Source organism: Conger conger, chromosome 5 (genome assembly GCF_963514075.1).
Source record: "Conger conger chromosome 5, fConCon1.1, whole genome shotgun sequence".
Classification (NCBI taxonomy): Eukaryota; Metazoa; Chordata; class Actinopteri; order Anguilliformes; family Congridae; genus Conger; species Conger conger.
In genome coordinates, this window is record NC_083764.1 from 62323186 (window position 1) to 62343819 (window position 20634).

A 20634-nucleotide genomic window follows, 5' to 3' on the forward strand; every position below is an offset into this window, starting at 1 on the left:
AATATGCAGTGTCACGAAATTTAAAATTATATCTGCTGGTAGTGTATTATTCAAGTTCACGTGTTTATGTCTTAACTGTCCATAGTGGTTGGATAAAATAATCACCCTGACAGTACAGTTTCTGAAAATAAATGGTCTGGTTTCAGGATCATATTCCCATGAATGTCAGCAATGATGCTTGATCCGGAATCCACTTTTCTGCTTTGTTTTCTATGTTGGCCACAGTAGACCTACAGTACCTTGCGTCTGAAGTGCAAAGAATTTTTTTTTTTTTTTTTTTTAAACGTGTAAATGATGTTCACCGCCTGCCTGCTCGTACGAGTAAGGAGGGTTCGCGGGGGGAGCCAGTTAGCAGCTGGTCTTTCAACCTGCGTCTTATTACTGGAGAAAGCACGCAAGCCACTTTGACTGGGTGCGCAAAGGTTAAACACGTATATCATTCATTAATGTTCCCTCGTTCTCTTTTAACATCAGCCGGTCCGCGTCTTATTCCAATCGTGCATCTGTAGGCTATGTCTGAAACCAAATCCTCCTGATGAGAAATACACTGACGTCACACAAAGAAAAACACCCTGGGTGCCAAATACAGAAGCCTAAATAAAGGACAGCCGAGCCTAATTGTCTAGGATCCTTGTCTACAGTGGAGCAAATAGTTCACGAGTGAGTCGTTTGAAACGAGCTTAATCCTCATCCGGAACATTCAATTTAAAAAACACCATAGGCTACTTCCCCGCATCACGTCCAATAAAGGTTGCCAGTGACGTTCCAGCAGTAGAGGATGTTCAGTGGTGAAACATTTTGAGCCTACAAATAGTTATGTGACCGTAGCATACCGGTAGGGATGAGTAACCAAAAACCGTATGCTATATATGTACCAGTTTTCGTTGCCTGCATGCTTTTATGCAGACCGTGTGTATGCCAGAGAGTCGTCTGTCACTACATAACAGTTCACAGCAGGTGTTGTCCTTGGAATAGACGGCATACAGTAAAATACCAGATTCATGAAATATCGCTAACTTGCCTTGTCACGCAAAATAGGTTTACCGAAAGTCACCCACAGTGACTGTTAATTACGGCGACAGCCAGCCGTTTGGTTTTAGGCTACCGTCTTCGTGACATGCTCTACTGAGACTATTTAAGTGTCATTTGGAACCGGTATTCAGTCAGTCAGGGCGGGGGACGGCGCAGCGCGACTCTCAATAAGTAGAGAGCAACAAAACATTCGAGACCGAAGAATCGTTTAGCTGCGTAAAGAACGGGTTTAATTTCTTTTTTTAACAGAATGGGTCTGAAAGGTTCTAAGTCATCAGCAGAAGCTGGTGCCATCCTGCTGGGTTTTGACACCGCAGGTAAATCTAATCTGTTCTCTAAACTGAAAGAATCAATTTTCGGCGTCCGGGCCGTAGAGTACATCGAGATGGAGAGAAGGCCAGACGTGAAACAGAACATGAGACGGAAGAAGATTAAGTTCAACTGGATGCCCTGCGGTCAGGACGCGTCCGGGCTGGTGTATGTAATGGACGATCCGACGGGAGGCGTCTGGATGAAGCCGAACGAGAGATCGACCCGATCTTGGAAAAAGAACGCTTAAAATGGACTTTCCATTGTTGATGTTGTCGATTTATCTCTTCTCAAATTCTGACCGAAAAGTTCGGTCTGTGGGACCGCTGTGCCACTGAAGCGAAGAAGAATGTCAGTTTGAAGAACGACTTGCTCATCTCTAGCAGATGGCACTGGACTGGAACAAGGCTTCAGGTGGTCACGTTGGTCCTGGCGCACGACAGCAGATTATGAGTCTTGATTGTCACATATTGAAAAATCATTCTCGCTGGACATAGGATGATTTGAAATTGATGGTTGTCGATCTGAAGTGTGAGTAGCATCGCTAGACCTGTCCCATTCCCCTTCTCCGCAGCTTCCAGGGAAAGGTGTTCTGCGATTTTATTCGTGTGATATCTTTCTGATAATTTATTAAATACAGCTCTCTTTAAAAGCAGACTTTTCATTCGCTCTAGTAATTACAGACAAAAAAGTCTAAGGCAATCTAGTTAAGGAAGAATGTTGTGCAGTAGCCACGTTTAATGCTGGTTGTCTTGCATAAACATAAAATTAACGCAGATGTATTAATATGCACCTAAAGGTACAAGGGACAACAGGAACTTTGTTGCGGGATCTTCTCTCTTGTCACGTTTCATGGCTTAAGACGATTTACGCCTTTTAATAACGGTTTTAATAAACAGTTTTTATTACACTTTTTTTCTTTTTTAACCAATCCACCAGTATGTTTCAGAAATATGGCTCACTGGTGCCACCACGTGGACAAATACTTATACATATAATAGTGTGAATTCTTATTCGCGCAGGCAGTGAGGTCAAGTGTGTGCGGATGATGATCACAGCGCTAAAGATAATCCTTGGTTGACCACTTTTCTGGGAAATAAAATGATACAGAATATACATTCAGAATACATTCATTGTGTTTTGAAGCTTCGTTTGTTGTAACTTGGCAGATTTAATTTAATCAAACTGAGCATGAAACAAAGTTGAAAAGTGATATACTGTATGTGGAAGTGAGTAGTGGAGAGCGGGGTAAATTGTCGCATGGTTAAGACGTCACACTCTTCATTACTTCGAAACAAGAGGCACTACCGCAAAAATTGAACAGCCATTTTGTGTGGCTTCATGTTCTGAGGTATGGCTGCAACTTCCTGTTGGCATGAGGTCACAGTCACTATGGGCTGCGGACAGTTTTCTTATGTTTCTCCTTCACAAGCAAAGACATGGCACATTGTATGTAATAAAACGTTTTTTATGTACAAATGTTCAAAATTATATTTTTGTATAGAACAGAATACAATGTATTTTTATACCTTTTTATGTCTCAATGACTTCCCCACTATAAATTGACAGATAGAACCTGCTGAAAAATCACTGTGATACAGTGTAATCAGCAACTAGGCTTCTTATAATGGTACTAATGTTATTGCAAATTGATTACTATAGTCTATTATTTAGCGCAGCAGACACATCCCTGGACTACACAAGACAGGCTTTTAGCTTGATTGATGCTTGTACCCAAGACCAGGTAATTTGTGTGTCCGAACTGTGAATCTGTGTCTGAAGGGTTTGATTAGACAGGTAGACAGTAGACTACAGCTGCCACGTGGCACGGTGTTCTGCTGTTGTTCGTTGCAGAGGTTGTTGATGGGGGGAGGCTTGCATTCCACTGTCATTGACTGCAGCAATTATTGGGCAGCCCGTAGAAGCCAGTAGCCTAGTGGCTAAGGTAAATGACTGGGACCCAGAATGGGTCATGATGAGATCCACACTGCTCTTGGGCCCTTGAGCGAGGCCCTTAACCCCACGTTGCTCCACGGGGGGTCCCCTGCTTAGTCTAATCAACTGTAAGATGCTTTGGGTAAAAGCATTGCCTAAATAACAAATTATTATTTATGGTGGGTAAAGGGGGATGTTTTTCGCCACAGAGATTCTTGATGGTCTCAGAGATTCTCTGCAGACATTCATGGGGGTACCAGAAACTGGATTTGAGGGGGCAAAGCAAATGTTTTGGAGGCAGTGCCACCCCACCCCTCCCTGATCTGGCCCACGTTATATTTGGTTTTGAATTTGACTTGGTTGTGTTGTTGAAAAAATCCTTAGTACTCAGTATAACTTAGTACTTAAACATGATATGAAGATGTAATTAATGCAAAATATGTGCCTGAGAGTTAATTCATTCATTTGGTATGACATTAATTCTATTGTTATGTATTGAAATGTAAGATAGTGAAGAGGGTGTTTTTTTCCCCTGTTTTTTCACTACCCAACTGATGTCTTTTGGATGTTTTCTTCATGATAGGTGTCATGAAAAATCCATATGGAAAAAACACATTTGTCTTTTTTTTCCTGGATAATGACATCACTGAGGTTTGTAATATTGGCATACACTTTGCACTAAACAATATTTAAGTCACTTAATTTTTTTTGTAAAACTGTTGATGATTTCACTGTGAGAACATACACTGTACTGCCATTAACTTGTATGTTCATGAACTGAAAGAGTAATGTGAGTAGGCCTATGACTAATGTATTTGTCTATATAACGTCTATGAGTTCTGTATTTGATGATCGGAATACCTATCACACATCACATATCCTGTTATGTGAAATTGTGGTTCTTTGATAAGCATGATTTCAAAGATTTATCTGGAATTCCATTGGTTACACTGCACTTGGGAAATAAATATAGATTGAACAATACAAGTCACCTCATCTCTCAGGTTATTGAATCAAGTATTATATCTCTGTCCTATAGCCTTTGGGCATATGGGAAGAGTTGGAACCTGGATTTTCGGTACCAGGTCTGTACTTTCTAACCTCATTGCACTGAGTATCTACAGACCTAGCAAGGGTCACATGTGTGTGTGTGTGTGTGTGTGTGTGTGTGTGTGTGTGTGTGTGTGTGTGTGTGTGTGTGTGTGCACATGGACTGGTGTGAGGCTATAGATAGTGGTACAGTATGACATAACTGATGGTTTGGGATGGGCAGTATTTCATGTGTAACAAGTATTGCTTATACTTGAGTAACAAGTATGTCCCTGCTGACAGCCCCACTGGTCGCATACCAGCAGCTGCAATCTGAAACTTGCTTGCATACATTTTTGGAATGCACTCTGCTTAGAACACATTGCTAAGGATTGTGGTGTTCGGGAAAACAGCCAGCGGAATTTACAACCAAATAAATATCATCACTAATGGTTTACAGTAGATTCAGGCATAGCAGTTAATTGTCAATAAGACATGAGGTTTCAGATTCATTCACATGTGGGACAGCTGTTTCCTCACTGGCCTCACCTGCAGCCTGCGTTTCTTCCACTGTCACTTTGGTGAATGGTTGGTATTTATATCGCGCCTTTATCCAAAGTGCTGTACAATTGATGCTTCTCATTCACCCATTCATACACACACACACACACACACCGACAGCGATTGGCTGCCATGCAAGGCGGCGACCAGCTCATCAGGAGCATTTGGGGGTTGGGGGGTGTCTTGCTCAGGGACACTTCGACACAGCCCAGGCGGGGGATCGAACCGGCAACCCTCCGACTGCCAGACGACTGCTCTTACTGCCTGAGCCAATGAGACGACTGCTCTTACTGCCTGAGCCAATGAGACGACTGCTCCTACTGCCTGAGCCAATGAGACGACTGCTCCTACTGCCTGAGCCATGCCGCCCCTTATTATAAACTTTATTTCTGAGAGCACGTCTTGTTATCGCTTATTGCACCAACGGTCAGGCTAGCCGGACACGAAAGGCTACAGGTGCCGTCTAAATGATTTTGTGTAACCAGAACCTGCGGGAGGATTTGAGGGCTTGTAGCCTGTGTACTGTACATGCCGATCTAAATTTACACAGCTCAAAACAAACTGTTTGGGTTCTGATGCAGAGCCATTACAATGGGAGTGAAACTGCACCGCCTGATGCATACAAAATCAACCACCACAGTCGCCATTATTGGGTTTAAAGGGACAGGCCAGCTCTCTTTGGTTTCTTCTCCAATACTTTTACGCTATGCTTTTTTTGTTTTCGGCACAACGTATCAAAAAAACGGTACCGCAAAATGACACCTTGAGGTCCAGCAGCAATATGGTACAATGAAACGATCATAACAGTACGACACATTTGTGTATATTTATAATTTTATAATCTCCAATCCGACCCAACTTTGGAATGTCCAATTCATGAACCAGTCTGTAAGTATTTGGACAGTGACACAGTTTTTGTTGACTTGACCCTGTACTCCAGCACACTGGATTTGAAACGAAATAATTTATAATACATGAGCTGAATAACTGAAGAATACTTTTTTCAGTTGTGATGGAAAGTCCCATTATCAACAGTCAAACACTTGAAGAACACTCACCAGCATTTAAGCATAGATGGCACGGAAGACTACATCAGGGTTGCAGTCGTCTTGTTTATGCCTACCTTTATATTTAACAGGGCAAGCGGGCGCTCAGGGCTCAAGGAACTGGATGTCATTCACACCTTGAACTGTAGATGGCGAAAGGCCGTTAGATAACGCAGCTGATCCAGTCTACAGCTGAATCGCCGTTGATGTGGGGTAGGCTACATAGCCTGCTTACACGCGCAGTGTTTGGAAAATACTCAGTGTAACCCACAATGTATGAGCCGTTCCACAGCATCGTAATAAATAAATACTTTTTCCTATATTTTGTACGGCTGGCTTGTAGGATACGACCATCCCGGGCACATCGTCTGTCCCACATCCCTTACAGCCAGATTTACATGAACGTTCTTACATGATATTAACAAGCACAATACAAGACCATCTGGGTTTTTAAACAAATTATCGCAGCCTACAAAGTGGGTAGCCTGGTAAACAACGGACTCTATCTGTAGGGCGTGGCTGCGATAAAATATGCCCTCCTTTACTGACTTCTTATCCAATCATCGAAAAGGTTTCTCCCCTCGTTCGTTAGCAGCTGATCTGAGATCAGTTTGGCTGTTGTCTTCTTAATGGTTAAGGGTGGAATTTGTATGGAGTTAGCGGGTCCTGTGTCGGTGTTTAGCCTGAAATCCTGTCGCTGTGGCTTCTGGTAGAGCGGGGGGGGCGCCCTGTACCGGCGTCATTCCCAGAATACCACGGGGCAGAAACTAGCAAAAGTGCGAACTTAGCTCTAAAGCTAAAAGAAAGGAAGGCTAAAAGCACTGATATTTTCACCACCAAACGCGTCTGCATTTCAGGAAAATGGCTGACGAGGAGAAACAAGATAACCAGCGGTTAAAGAATTTCAAAAACAAGGGTCGGGATCCGGAGGTGAAATGCTGTTTTGTTGCCTTTTTTTGCTAGCCAGATTCTGGTTAGCCCATATTTTATGATAGCCAGCCAGTTAGCTAGCTGTGTTTGCGTCCTCTTTTAAGGCGGACATGTGCTGCGTGTGGAGAGGGTTTATATAACGTTAGACCGAGAACACAGATTTGTAGTTTTTTGTATTTCACTGTTTCACATCCTTTGATTTGTTTGTCTTTAGTAACAGCAACGTTGGGCGAGATCAGAGCAGATCTCGTCTATGCAAACTTAACACTACGATGCATCTGAATGGATAATACGATAACGTTAAGTTAGCTAGGAAGCAATTGGCAGTGGAACATTCGTCCATGTTGTTAAGAGTAGCTAGTATTATCCAAAGTTAACCTTAGCTAGCTAATTATGTTGACCTGCTAGTTCGCTAGGTCTGTAGATGACTGGTTAGAGGTGGTTACTTAGCACTAGCCACCGTTAGCTGGCTATTGGTTCAGATGCTGCTGGCTGCATTGAGTCGTGCACGCACCCATATTAAAGCTAGTTTGCTAACTGGACCGTACGGCCTACTAACTAGCTAGCTAACATTAGATGTGTTGTCACATGGGTAGCTAGTCTAGCTAAGCATTAACGGTTTTAACTGGCTAGCTAGCTAATGTTATGTTAGTACGTGCAACTTAGCGTTAGTTATCTGCTATACTAACTAGCTTTATGCTACATGAACGCAAATGGCTTCTAGCTAGCCAACGGGGATGTGTAATATCAGTAACGTTAGCACGCTAAGTAAATTGCACGTTTCTATGTCACACGCACTGCTTCTTAATTATTAGTTTTGCTAATATTTTTTGTTTTGTGTATACGTGCGGTTACGAAGTTTCCAAAGCAGCGCGCGAACATTCCACGGCTTGACCTCTGATCTGCCCCGCCCGGCCTGTGCGTCAAACGCTACGCTGTTGATACGCGGGATGTTTGCCCTGAATCGTTCACATTTAACTGATTTTCTAATAACCAAATTGATCCAACGTTTTACAGAAGCTATTCAGCTCAAGTCCGATGTTAGCGTTTCAACAGAATTTCTCACTTGGGTTCCGTTTGTTTTCTTTCATGTTCGGTAACACTTGCGCCTCTGTTCCTTTTTGTTACAAGTTGTTCAAAGTACGATTCCAGCATATCATGGGGATAGTTCACGGCGCTCAACCTTTCCCATTTACTCTAGTTAATCCATGGTTTCCATATAAATAGTTGTGGATGGTTTACCCCCCACCTCTTCAAATGGTCAGTTGATGGAAGGCTTGCTGCGGTAACCGTGCAATGGATGAATGGTGTTCACATTTTTGTCACAAGATTATCTAAAAACATCTTTCACCGCTTCCAGACTATGAGAAGACAGAGGAACGACGTAGCTGTGGAAATCCGGAAGGTACGTTTTAATATGCATGACGTGCGCCTAATTGTGCCATGGTTTGAACATCGTCATCATCATTATCCAAGTTCTAAGTCGACTAAAAAAGATGTCAGAATTCAGTCCTGGAGCACCACACTGTCTGCTGGTCTTTGGTGTGTTTTGCCACCACGAATGAATTGGGCCTGGATTGGGTGCAGATTGAAAGGAAACTACACATACCCACAGCCACTGTGGCTCTCCCTGGGGCCTGTGTCACAGAGCAGGATAACAGAGTTAGCTGGATAACTGCACTGAGTGTGAACCCCATTAATACTTCAGCGAATGTACTGGATTCGGGAACATTCTGTGTTTTATTCAGTACAGTTATCCAGCTAACTCCGTTAATCCGGCTTTGTGGTACTGGCCCCAGGCGTAAGACGCCCCTGTTTCAAGACCTTTTAGTCCTGCCTTTCTCCTCAGAGCTGATGGTTTTACCCCTGTAAACCGGGGTCATGCTGGCCGAGAGTAAGACCTGCGCTTGGAGGAGTGGGGTGGAGTGAAGGGGCTGGGTTGGGTTCAGGCCTGGTAACTGAAGCTTGGTGCTCACTGGTGCTCAGACGTTCCTGTAAACCAGGCCCTCCCGACCCCGTTTCTGTGCGTTTTCCTCTCCTCACCTCTCACTTGACTGTTAGAGGGTCTTATCGAGCTGCTGATTGGTCAAGTCGGGCGTGCCGATTTGGGGTTGAAATGGAAAAAACCTGCAGGATGTCAGATCTCCGGGAATGGCGTTTGGCAGCCCTGCTGTAAATATTAAGTATTGGGAGTGACTGGGTTGCCCCTTCAGTGTTGGCTGAATTTGTGATGAATTGGCTGATTCTCCCTCTCCCTTGTCCCTCTCCCCCTCTCTCTCTCTCTCTCTCAATCTCTCTCTCTCTCTCTCTCTCTCTCTCCCCCCAGAACAAGAGAGATGAGCACCTCCTGAAGAGGAGGAATGTTCCGCAGGGAAGCGGCTGTGAGGACCCTGATGTCGACGGGGACCTCCAGGGGGTAATCGCACCTGCCTGTGCATCGTTAGGGCCGTGTGCTAGTGAGAGCAGATGCTCAAGCTTTCCTGGAAATGATAACTTATAACGAGACATTTCCTTCCTCTTCGAGGTGCGACACAAAATGACCTGTTAGAAAAGTGAAATCCGTCCCACGTTCCAACTCCTCATCTGTCTGCTGGAGCTTCAGTGCCTGCCGTTGAACGTTTTCCAATATTGAGATGAGATGCGATTTTTGCTCTTTTGTCCAAATTAATTGTACGTTTTTCTTTTCATTTCTTTCCTTTTTGCAGCTGACCACCTCTTTGGAAGCCATAGTGCAAGTAAGTTAAATGTGTATATATATCTTAAAAACATGCATGTGAGGTGTATAATGTTTAACTGAGGTATTGTTGAGGCACACTTGATAGAAGGTCAATTGAAGCAAATTTAGTATCACCAGAATTAGTTGCAACATACCTCTGTGCAAAAAGAATAAAAAGGCCTATAAAAATCTAGGGAATTAACTAAATCAACTGTACGTCGCTCTGGATAAGGGCGTTTGCCAAATGCCAATAATGTTTTGAAGAATCATCAAGCTGTCCAGGAGATGTGGTTAGGTGTTTGTACCGTGCATTTTTCCATTGACATTGACATGCTCTGTTCCTCCTGTATCCCAGAATGCAACCAGTGATGACCAAGGCGTTCAGCTCAGCGCGGTGCAGGCTGCCAGGTAGGAGAGCCCCGTCCTCCCTGAGACCCATGCGTCTGCGTTGCGTTGTGGCTGTTTTGCTACATTTCTGCCTCGAATGCTAAGTGTTCTGAGTGATATCACATGCACAGCGCGGCCTCTAGAGTAGTGGTTGGTAGTTCGATCCCCGGTGTAGCCACAATAAGATCCACACAGCCGTTGGGCCCTTGAGCAAAGCCCATAACCCTGCATTGCTCCAAGGGGGATTGCCTCCTGCTTAGTCTAATCGACTGTACATTGCTCTAGATAAGAGCGTCTGCCAAATGCCATTAATGTAATGTATGAATACATATCACAGTCCCCGGTTGAGTGTCCTTTGGCTCGGTTTCCCCCTCGTCACTGTGAGGCGGTTCGTGCGTCTTGAAGGAGCGCTGTATAGATCTTCTGAGTGCGGCTGTTTTTGGGAGGAGGATGAGCCTCCGGTTTTTTTGTATTTTGCTGAGTTGTCATTTCTTTCTGTTTTCAGGAAGCTGTTGTCCAGCGACCGCAACCCGCCCATTGATGATTTGATCAAGTCAGGGATTTTGCCTGTGCTGGTGAACTGCCTGGACAGAGTTGACAAGTAAGTCTGGTCACTTTTTTTTTTTTTTTCTTCCTTCTTCCCTTACGTCGTTCATTCCAGCTGCTAGGTTTCAACTCCTTTAAACGTACAATTGGTGAGAGTTTTGTGTTAAATCGTTGTTACAAGATCGTTGTTCTGCCTGTGTTTATGTTTGGGTTTCAAAATATGCTGTTGACAGGCCGGCACTCTGTACCTAAACACCGTATAACTGTACAATAAGGCAAGCTCATTGGTTCTAATTGCCACAGCCAATGGCCTTTCAACGTCAGCGCTTCCCAGAGAAGGCGGAGGGATAAACAGTGTTGTGGTTTGCAGGTGTTTGTTGCTGCTATTCCTCTCTTGACTGTTATTTGTCTGAAATTACAGATTGTACCTTTAACCTTACCCGTTGCTTATTTCTTTTCTTCATTTCTTCGTCCAGGACAGCGTACGTCACCGCGAATAAACGTGGAGCTATGCTCATTTTTCTATCTAATCGTCATGTGGGGTTTTAGGTTTCAGTGGGCTTTTCCTTGTCCCTGGAGATATAAATCTGTGTTCTCGGCGCTGCTGAGGAGTCTATCCCCTGCACCAGTCTGCTGTTCTGAAAGGATGTTTGTCGGGTGTCGCGTTAAAAGCGTAGTGATGATAATCACCACCGTGTGGCGCATCGGCTAGCTTTTGTCTTTTTAAATAGTGCCAGTACCTGAATAATAAGTATAGTTTCAGTATGTCAGTATTGGCAAAACCTAAACTATGCCCATCCATGTCTGTGTTTGTGTCAGTTTCGTGCTGATCTCTTAAACCCCGCCCCCCGGTCTCTCTCTCTCTCTCTCCCTCCCTCCCTCTCTCCCTCCCTCTGCAGTCCTGCTCTTCAGTTTGAAGCGGCCTGGGCTCTGACTAACATTGCCTCCGGCACCTCAGAGCAGACACAGGCAGTGGTGCAGTGCAGTAAGTACCCACCCCTCCCGTCGCCCAGCACTGCCCCCTACTGGCCGTATCGGTCCTACCACCCAGTTCCCTCACACTGACCCAGCACTGCCCCCTCCTGACCGTATCGTTCCTACCACCCTGTTCCCTCACACTGACCCAGCACTGCCCCCTCCTGACCGTATCGTTCCTACCACCCTGTTCCCTCACACTGACCCAGCACTGCCCCCTCCTGACCGTATCGGTCCTACCACCCTGTTCCCTCACACTGACCCAGCACTGCCCCCTACTGACCGTATCGTTCCTACCACCCTGTTCCCTCACACTGACCCAGCACTGCCCCCTACTGACCGTATCGTTCCTACCACCCTGTTCCCTCACACTGACCCAGCACTGCCCCCTACTGACCGTATCGGGCCTACCACCCTGTTTCCTCACACTGACCCAGCACTGCCCCCTCCTGACCGTATCGGTCCTACCACCCTGTTCCCTCACACTGACCCAGCACTGCCCCCTACTGACCGTATCGTTCCTACCACCCTGTTTCCTCACACTGCCCCCTACTGACCGTATCGGGCCTACCACCCTGTTTCCTCACACTGACCCAGCACTGCCCCCTCCTGACCGTATCGGTCCTACCACCCTGTTCCCTCACACTGACCCAGCACTGCCCCCTCCTGACCGTATCGTTCCTACCACCCTGTTTCCTCACACTGACCCAGCACTGCCCCCTACTGACCGTATCGTTCCTACCACCCTGTTTCCTCACACTGACCCAGCACTGCCCCCTACTGACCGTATCGTTCCTACCACCCTGTTCCCTCACACTGACCCAGCACTGCCCCCTACTGACCGTATCGTTCCTACCACCCTGTTTCCTCACACTGCCCCCTACTGACCGTATCGGTCCTACCACCCTGTTTCCTCACACTGATCCAGCACTGCCCCCTACTGACCGTATCTGTCCTACCACCCCGTTTCCTCACACTGACCCAGCACTGCCCCCTACTGATAACGAAGGTGGTATATTCTCCCTGTCTCTACTGATAACGAAGGTGGTATATTCTCCCTGTCTCTAATGATTATGAAGGTGGTATATTCTCCCTGTCTCTAATGATAATGAAGGTGGTATATTCTCCCTGTCTCTAATGATAATGAAGTTGGTATATTCTTGTCTCTGTAGTGATTATGAAGGTGGTATATTCTTGTCTCTGTAGTGATTATGAAGGTGGTATATTCTTGTCTCTGTAGTGATTATGAAGGTGGTATATTCTCCAGGTCTCAAGTGATAATGCAGGTGGTATATTCTCCCTGTCTCTCCCCAGATGCTGTACCCATGTTCCTGAGCCTGCTGCTGTCCCCGCACCAGAACGTGTGCGAGCAGGCCGTGTGGGCGCTAGGCAACATCATCGGTGAGCGATCGTGTTGATAACGATCGAGTTGTTAATGATGTTCAGGAACTAGAGCTTCAGTCAGTGATTGGCTGGACCCCTGTTCCTGGAGATCTGCCATCCTGTAGGTCTTCGCTTTAACCCTACTTTCACACGCTAGTTATTGTGATTAGCGGGTAAACGAGATCTCTAGCTGTTGAGTTAACGTGTGGCTTTGGCGGTTTTGGCGTGAAAACGTACGGGATGGTAAATCTCCGGGAACAGGCTTGGGCAGACCTGCTATAGGGTGCGCAGACCGAGTTTCTCTGGCCCGTATGGTCTTCCTGCACTCCCGCTCTGAATTCTGCACTGATTCTGATTGACCTTTGACCCCCTCCCCCTTCCCAGGTGACGGGCCGCGGTGCAGGGATTATGTCATCAGCCTGGGCGTGGTCAAGCCTCTGCTGGCCTTCATACGGCCCACTGTACCAATCACCTTCCTCCGCAACGTCACATGGGTCATGGTCAACCTGTGCCGCCACAAGGACCCGCCCCCTCCCCTGGAGACTGTCCAGGAGGTACTGCCCTCCTGCTGTCTGTCCGTCTGTCTGTCTGTCTCCCTCTGTCCTTCTGGGTAATGGAATGTGCTGCTGACAAATACTGTAAATGCATGGCATGAAATGGATGCATTTCACATCTGTGTGTGTGTATGTAAAAATTTGTATATTTCCCCATATTGTGAAATGTTTTACTATATTTTATTTTATTTTTTATTTTTCCCCCATATGTTCTCTGCATTGTCAATCTCTGTAAGGGTGATGTGTTGCTCAGTGCTGGGTTGTGTTCCTGCCTTCTGGCTTGTTATAGCCCTGAAAGTGACTATACAATATATGTAGACTACATGTTTTACATTTACATTCTCTTTTACATCTCTCTCTCCCTCTCTCTCTCTCTCTCTCTCTCTCTCTCTCTCTCTCTCTCAGATTCTCCCGGCCCTGTGTGTGCTGATTCACCATACAGACGTCAGCGTGAGTACCGGAACCTGCCTGCAATGGGTGGTGCTGATGGAGTTTAATCCAGATGAGAGCAGTTTGCGCACTGATACAGATGATGTTGCCCAGTTCATTTGCTTTTGACCCTTTCAAGCGTAGGTGTACTGGAATGTCCCAGGCCAGGGTTCTAGAATCGGTGGGCACTGTGACATCAGCATTTTCATCTTCATTTGCTTCTCTGAGCAAATCCTCTGACGCTTTGTTTTGAGAAAGTCCTCCTAATTATAACCTGACCATCCATGCAGTGTTTCTTTATTTACTTTGGTTCATTGGTACAGGGGATGGCTGGACCAACTGGTGAGTGTCACTGGGCCAACCAACTTCCTGTTTGCGTGTCCACTGTTTCAGATCCTGGTGGACACGGTCTGGGCGCTGTCCTACCTGACGGACGCGGGGAACGATCAGATCCAGATGGTCATCGACTCGGGAATCATCCCGCATCTGGTGCCCCTCCTCGACCACCAGGAGGTCAAAGTTCAGGTAAGCTGAAGAGACGATGTGCACTTACTGATTTAGAAGATGAACACTATCCATCTGTATTGATCCGCAACGGGCATCAATGCATGGTGCATTACATTACATTACATTATTGGCATTTGGCAGACGCTCTTATCCTGAGCGATGTACAGTTGATTAGACTAAGCAGGAGACAATCCTCCCCTGGAGCAATGCAGGGTTAAGGGCCTTGCTCAAGGGCCCAACAGCTGTGCAGATCTTATTGTGGCTACACTAGGATTCGAACCCCCGACCTTGCGTGTCCCAGTCCTTTACCTTAACCACTATGCTACAGGCCCGCCCCATGGTGCATGAGTGTGTGCCGCCAGAACACAGGCCCTGAGTTTGGCCGTGCGTTCGGAATGGGCTGTAAACGGTATGCCGTGGTTGTTGGAGTACACAGCGTTGCTGTGGAGCCCTTCTGGCCCGTTTTGACGGGGTGGTTGTTCGCTCCTCCCAGACGGCGGCTCTGAGGGCTGTGGGGAACATCGTCACCGGCACGGACGAGCAGACCCAGGAGGTCCTGAACTGCGACGCCCTTTCCCACTTCCCCAACCTGCTCACGCACCCCAAGGAGAAGATCAACAAGGTGAGTGCGGCTGCTTCCCGTCTTGTTGCGACAGGTTCTTGCGACAGGTTCTTGGAGATGTCAGGAGGAGATTGTGCTGCTGGGATCAATTCCTGGTTTCACGAGGGCCGCGAATCGCGGGTTTTCCCACCCTCCCTTTGCCAGGGAATCGGGTGTGAAGGTGGTCTGGCCAATCAGTAGCACTAACTTCGGTTAATTATCCAAAGAGAATAGAATACCGGGGCTGGAATCGGATTTGAGGGCCAGATTTGATTATCCCTACAGGGCTTCTGTGATGTCAGCTGGTTGTTCTGGGTCTTTGTGATGTAAGCATGTCGTATTCTACAGGGCCTTTGTGATGTAAGCATGTCGTATTCTACAGGGCATTTGTGATGTAAGCATGTCGTATTCTACAGGGCATTTGTGATGTAAGCATGTCGTATTCTACAGGGCCTTTGTGATGTAAGCATGTCGTATTCTACAGGGCCTTTGTGATGTAAGCATGTCGTATTCTACAGGGCCTTTAAGCGTTTTCTCAGCAGAGTGCGTGCTGTGTAGGATCTGATTGGTTGGGGGTGTGGAATGAGAGTTTGCGATTGGGCCGTGTGGGGGTGAAGGGTCGCTGACGTTGGCCGTTGGTTCCTGTCGATCATCGTGCGGTGTAAGATCTGATTGGTCAGTGGTGTGGAGTGAGAGCGTGCGATTGGGCCGTGTCGGGTGAGCGGTCGCTGACATGGGCGGTTCTCCCTGCAGGAGGCCGTGTGGTTCCTGTCGAACATCACCGCGGGGAACCCGCAGCAGGTCCAGGCTGTGATCGACGCCGGCCTGGTGCCCATGATCATCCACCTGCTGGACAAGGTATGCCTGCCTCTTCTCCTTCATTCTCCTCTTCGCTCGCTTGCTCGCTCACTCTCTCTCTCTCTCTCTCTCTCACACTCACTCACTCACTCACTCACTCTCACACTCACTCACTCTCACACTCACTCTCCCTCTCACTCACTCACTCTCCCTCTCACTCACTCACTCCCTCTCACTCACCCTCTCTCACTCACTCCTCACCCTCTCTCACTCACTCATTCACTCATTCACTCACTCACCCTCTCTCACTCACTCACTCCACTCACTCCACTCACCCTCTCTCACTCACTCACTCTCTCTCACTCCACTCACCCTCTCTCACTCACTCACTCACTCCACTCACTCACTCGCACTCACCCTCTCTCACTCACTCACTCACTCACTCACTCACTCACCCTCCCTCTCCAACTCACTCTTAGTGCAGGTTAGAAGGTTAGCGTGGGTGACGGACGTGTTCTCCACTAGCTGCTCCAGCGAGAGTACCTGTGATTTACTGGTTGCTGTTATTTGTTTTGGTAGTGTTGATTACTGTTATTAATGTAGTTGGTATACGTTTGCTATTCTTTACTCTTACTGTCATTGTTGTCATGTTTTTTTCTGTTTGCAGTGTTTAGTATTGAGGTAGGAGAATGCTAATAAAACATTTTCAGTTTGTGTTTAATGAGGGTTCCACATAGTTTGGCCCCATGGTAGTGTGCATGGGGAAAGTTGTTGCCCTGCTGTGAATTAAAAACTTTGAAAAACCTGCCTCCAGGGGGATTTCGGGACGCAGAAGGAAGCAGCTTGGGCCATCAGTAACCTGACCATCAGTGGGAGGAAGGAGCAGGTGAGCCTCTTCGGTTCAGAACTACAGTTCCCACAATGCAGTACTCGGGGTCGAGAGGTCACGCCATAACCACTTTTCACATTCCACCCTGGATACGGTCATTAATGTGGCTGTTTTCACCCGTTAAAATCGTCTGCACACATCGCCTTACGCTGAATTACCCATGAACTTGGTTAAAAGCACCCAATTAAGCTCTAATGCTTAACCGTCAATAGAAAATGGGAAATTTATGTATGTTTTACGTTTACATTTTAGTAATTTGGGTGGGGGGGGCGGGGGTGGAAATCAGGAGGGAGGACTAAGGTACGTAATGTATGCTCGACGCCAATGACGTTTTTATGAGAGGCGGTGTTTCATTTGTGAGCTGGGCTGGGGGCCCTCTGTCCGGCCTGCAGGGTGTTGTTTTCACCCTTGGGTCGTAGGAGATTGGTGTTGTGGGCTGGCGGTAGTTTTGTCGCGGTGTGCCTTCCCCCTCCTCCGTTGACTGGCGGCGCGGCGCGCTGTTCTGCCCGCGTCCTGCAGGTGGCGCACCTGATCCAGCAGCAGGTGATCCCGCCCTTCTGCCGGCTGCTGACGGTGCGGGACTCCCAGGTGGTGCAGGTGGTGCTGGACGGCCTCCGGAGCATGCTCAAAATGGCCGACCAGGAGGCGGACGCCGTCGCCGGGCTGATCGAGGAGTGCGGAGGTGAGGCTGCGATTGGCTGCCCTGCGGGCCGGGTCCCGGGGCGGGGGCTGCGATTGGCTGCCCCGCGGGCCGGGTCCTGGGGCGGGGGCTGCGATTGACCGCCCCGCGGGCCTGGTCCAGGGGCGGGGGCTGCGATTGACCGCCCCGCGGGCCTGGTCCAGGGGCGGGGGCCGCGTTTGGCTGCCCCGCACGCAGGCCTGGTCCCGGGGCGGGAGCTGCGATTGGCTGGTCCAGGGGCAGGAGCGGCCTGTGGGCCTAGTGGCTGAGGTGCAGGACTTAGGACCCTGCAGGTTGCCGGTTCGAGCCCTGGTGTGACCGATAACCCTGAACCCTGCATTGCTCCAGGGGGGATAGTCCCCTGCTTTGTGCAATCTATCTAATTTGTGTAATCTAGTAAAGCTATGTGACGAATTATTATTTTTACCCTTGGTTCATAGGAGATTGGTTTGTGGGGTAATAGTTGTATAATATGGTTATGTTTTTCTCTCTCAGGTTTGGAGAAAATTGAGATGTTGCAGAATCATGAAAATGAGGAGATCTACAAGCTGTCCTACGAGATTATTGATCAGTTCTTCTCCACCGACGACGTGAGTCCTGCCCTTTACTCTGTTACTCAGGGCCTCTGTATTCACAGAATACTGCCACAATAGTCCGAATATTCTCTATAAAACTGCTGTAGGTCTTGACTATTATCTGTTGAAAAAGAAAGAAGAAACTCCACAGTAGTCGGCGTGCTCTCTATGAAAATGGCAGAATAGTCAGAGACTGTTCTCTTAAAACGATATGCCACAATAGTCCGACTATTCCCGAGTGAAAGTGATACAGAGAACGGAGAAATGGCTGACCCTGAAGGAAATAAATGCTTTTTGGTCTAAATATTGACAACCTTTTTTTCTTTTTCTTTTTTTAACTCTCCCTGTAGATCGACGAGGACTCGAACCTGGTGCCGGAGGCCGGGGAGGGCGGGACGTACGGGTTCGACTCCTCCGCCAACCTGCCCACGGAGGGGTTCCGCTTCTAGACCCAAACCCTTAGTGCTGGAGCGTCTGGTCATCACCCACAAAAAAAAAAAATGGGGAGAGGGATAGTGAAAGAGAGAGAGAGAGAACGGGCGTGCGAATGAGAACGGGCGTGCGAATGAGAGCGAGCGTGCGAACGAATGAGAGAACGAGCGAGTGAGAGTGAGCGAGAATGAGGGAGGGCGTCGGCCTGCTGGCTCCGCGGTTGCCCCTGACAACCAAGCGGATTTGGTGAAGCGTTGCCGTGGGAACCGGAGCCGTGTCCGGGTGGACCAGGCGAGGAAGGGGTCGGAAGCGATGAATGCAAGCGAGCGCAAGTGCTTTAGTACTGGGAATATTTCTTTATTTTATTTTTTTTTCCTTTTTTAATTAATTAATAAAAAATCACAATCTGCACTGTGCCTATAGAACACGACGCTTAAGAACTGTCACATTTCAGAACGCACTCTACACTGTTGACAGGAGAGCGACCGCTTTAGCTTTGTGCTTTCGTTTTTGTTCCCTCATTTTACGTCTGCACTGAACCATAGCCGCGTGACTAGTTTTTGTGCTGCTGAATTTAAAGATGACCGTCTCCACCCTGCGTGACAAGAGGAAACCCGGGCCACTGCAGTTTCCAGAAGCGAGGAGAGGCGGGATGTGGACTTGGGAATTGGCGGAAACTCGAGCGGGAATTGAAATCGAGAAGGCGGGGAAGGGCTTACGTCGTGGCTTCGGGGTAGGGGCGTTCCCCCTTCTGATTGGCTGAACTGGTGAAGGGGTCGGGCCCGCCCTGCCCCGGACGCACGCGGTGGTTGTGGGAGGGGCTCGTCGACGAAACGCGCCACCAAAGGAAGGAAAGGGCGCGCGAGCGACTCGCCCGCGGTCTGCGAGGAGGAAGTGTACGCGCTCCCCGCGGGCACCCTGCCGCTTTTCCCCAAACCTTTCTGGTGATTTATTCTTAGGTTTTACTTTTTCCACTCTGTATTTCAGTGCTTGCATTTAAAAAGTGCCCGCCCTCACCCCCTCCACCGACACCCCGGGAGTTTCTGTTAGACTCCACATCACCCTGTTTGCACCTAAATGCCGTACTGTGAGTAAAACGCCCCCTTCCCCCTTGTAGTGAGGAATTATTGCCGTTTTTTGTTTTTTTTCGTTTCAACTTTATTTTTTCTTTTTAAGCAGTTTCGTAACACCACTGAATTGGGCTGGAGTTGGTGGAGGTGACCTTTTGTGGGACTTTGTTGGGACTATTTGCAACATTCCATGTCAGGGCCTAATTACACCTAGATATGTACGACTCCCTGAACCTGTTTGAGAGCAGGTAGGGTTGTCCTTCGAGGGAAATAAATATTGAATCCCGAATATGCCTCTGTTCAGTGTTTTCCACCTGTCTTACACGGACATTATTTTATTTTATTAAATCCTTGACACGACACAGTAAGTGGCTCATCTGATTTCGAGCTGACCCTTTTTTACCATGTCTGCATTCTTGTATGCGTTGATTTGTTGCCACATGATTCGCTGATGAGATCAGTGCATTAGCGAGCTAGTGTCTGCCTTATCTACGACTAATTCCTTTGCATCATTGCCGTTTTTATTTTCACTGGGCTTCCTGCAATTTTAAATGTAGAAAACCTAATGTAGAAAAGATTCAGTCAATTTAACCAACTTCCTTTGGCACACCTGGTCCTCGTGTTGGCGAATGCCAATGACCGAATCCAAAGGCGATCAAAATCTTAGAATCAAGTGTTGATTGATCTCCCATACCTTCCCCGAGGACATGATTGATCAGACCAGACTGATCAGAAAGCCATTTGTCCCTGAAATGGGAGGTCTGTGTATTAAAAGTTATGTCATTTCTGCATAGTGAAACAAAAATGTAGAAACACTCCTTAGTTCTGAAGCCATTTTCCTTAACCGTGTGAATAGCCCAGGACCCGCACGCAATAGTTTCTCGTTTAATAGCTGTTCGGAACAAAGAAAAGCGCAGCTAATACTATAGCTTGGTTCTCTGTTTATGCTGCATCATTAAAATGGCCTCCTAGTTCAAAAATAATGCATCGTAAATGAGGCGGGTGTCTATGATTTCAGCCCATGTGTGGTGTGCATTTGACATGCTTATGTCAGCAGAATTAAATGGAAAAACTAGTGGGAGACAAAAAAATGGTATCGCACATAATTGTATTTGGCTCTAAAAACAAATACCGCAAATGGGGAAGTCAATCCTAATGTGAGTTTCAAATGTATATTCCAACTATTGAATATATATATATATATAATGCCATGTGGAAATGGAAGAATACTGTTGTGTAAAACTCGCAGAT

At 47.3% G+C, this 20634-nt stretch overlaps 1 protein-coding gene across 1 annotated transcript; it reads left to right on the forward strand.

Moving 5' to 3' along the window:
- The first annotated feature begins 6598 nt into the window (after positions 1–6598).
- LOC133128496 (importin subunit alpha-3-like) lies at positions 6599–19672 on the forward strand. Its single transcript, XM_061242080.1, has 17 exons — positions 6599–6842; positions 8203–8247; positions 9169–9258; positions 9548–9577; positions 9914–9966; positions 10451–10546; positions 11391–11476; positions 12781–12867; positions 13234–13403; positions 13809–13853; positions 14226–14357; positions 14833–14961; positions 15694–15798; positions 16553–16624; positions 17147–17309; positions 17802–17896; positions 18232–19672. Exons 1-17 carry the CDS (start codon positions 6774–6776, stop codon positions 18328–18330), a joined length of 1566 nt encoding a protein of 521 aa, XP_061098064.1. The 5' UTR covers positions 6599–6773; the 3' UTR covers positions 18331–19672.
- Positions 19673–20634: the final 962 nt, after the last annotated feature.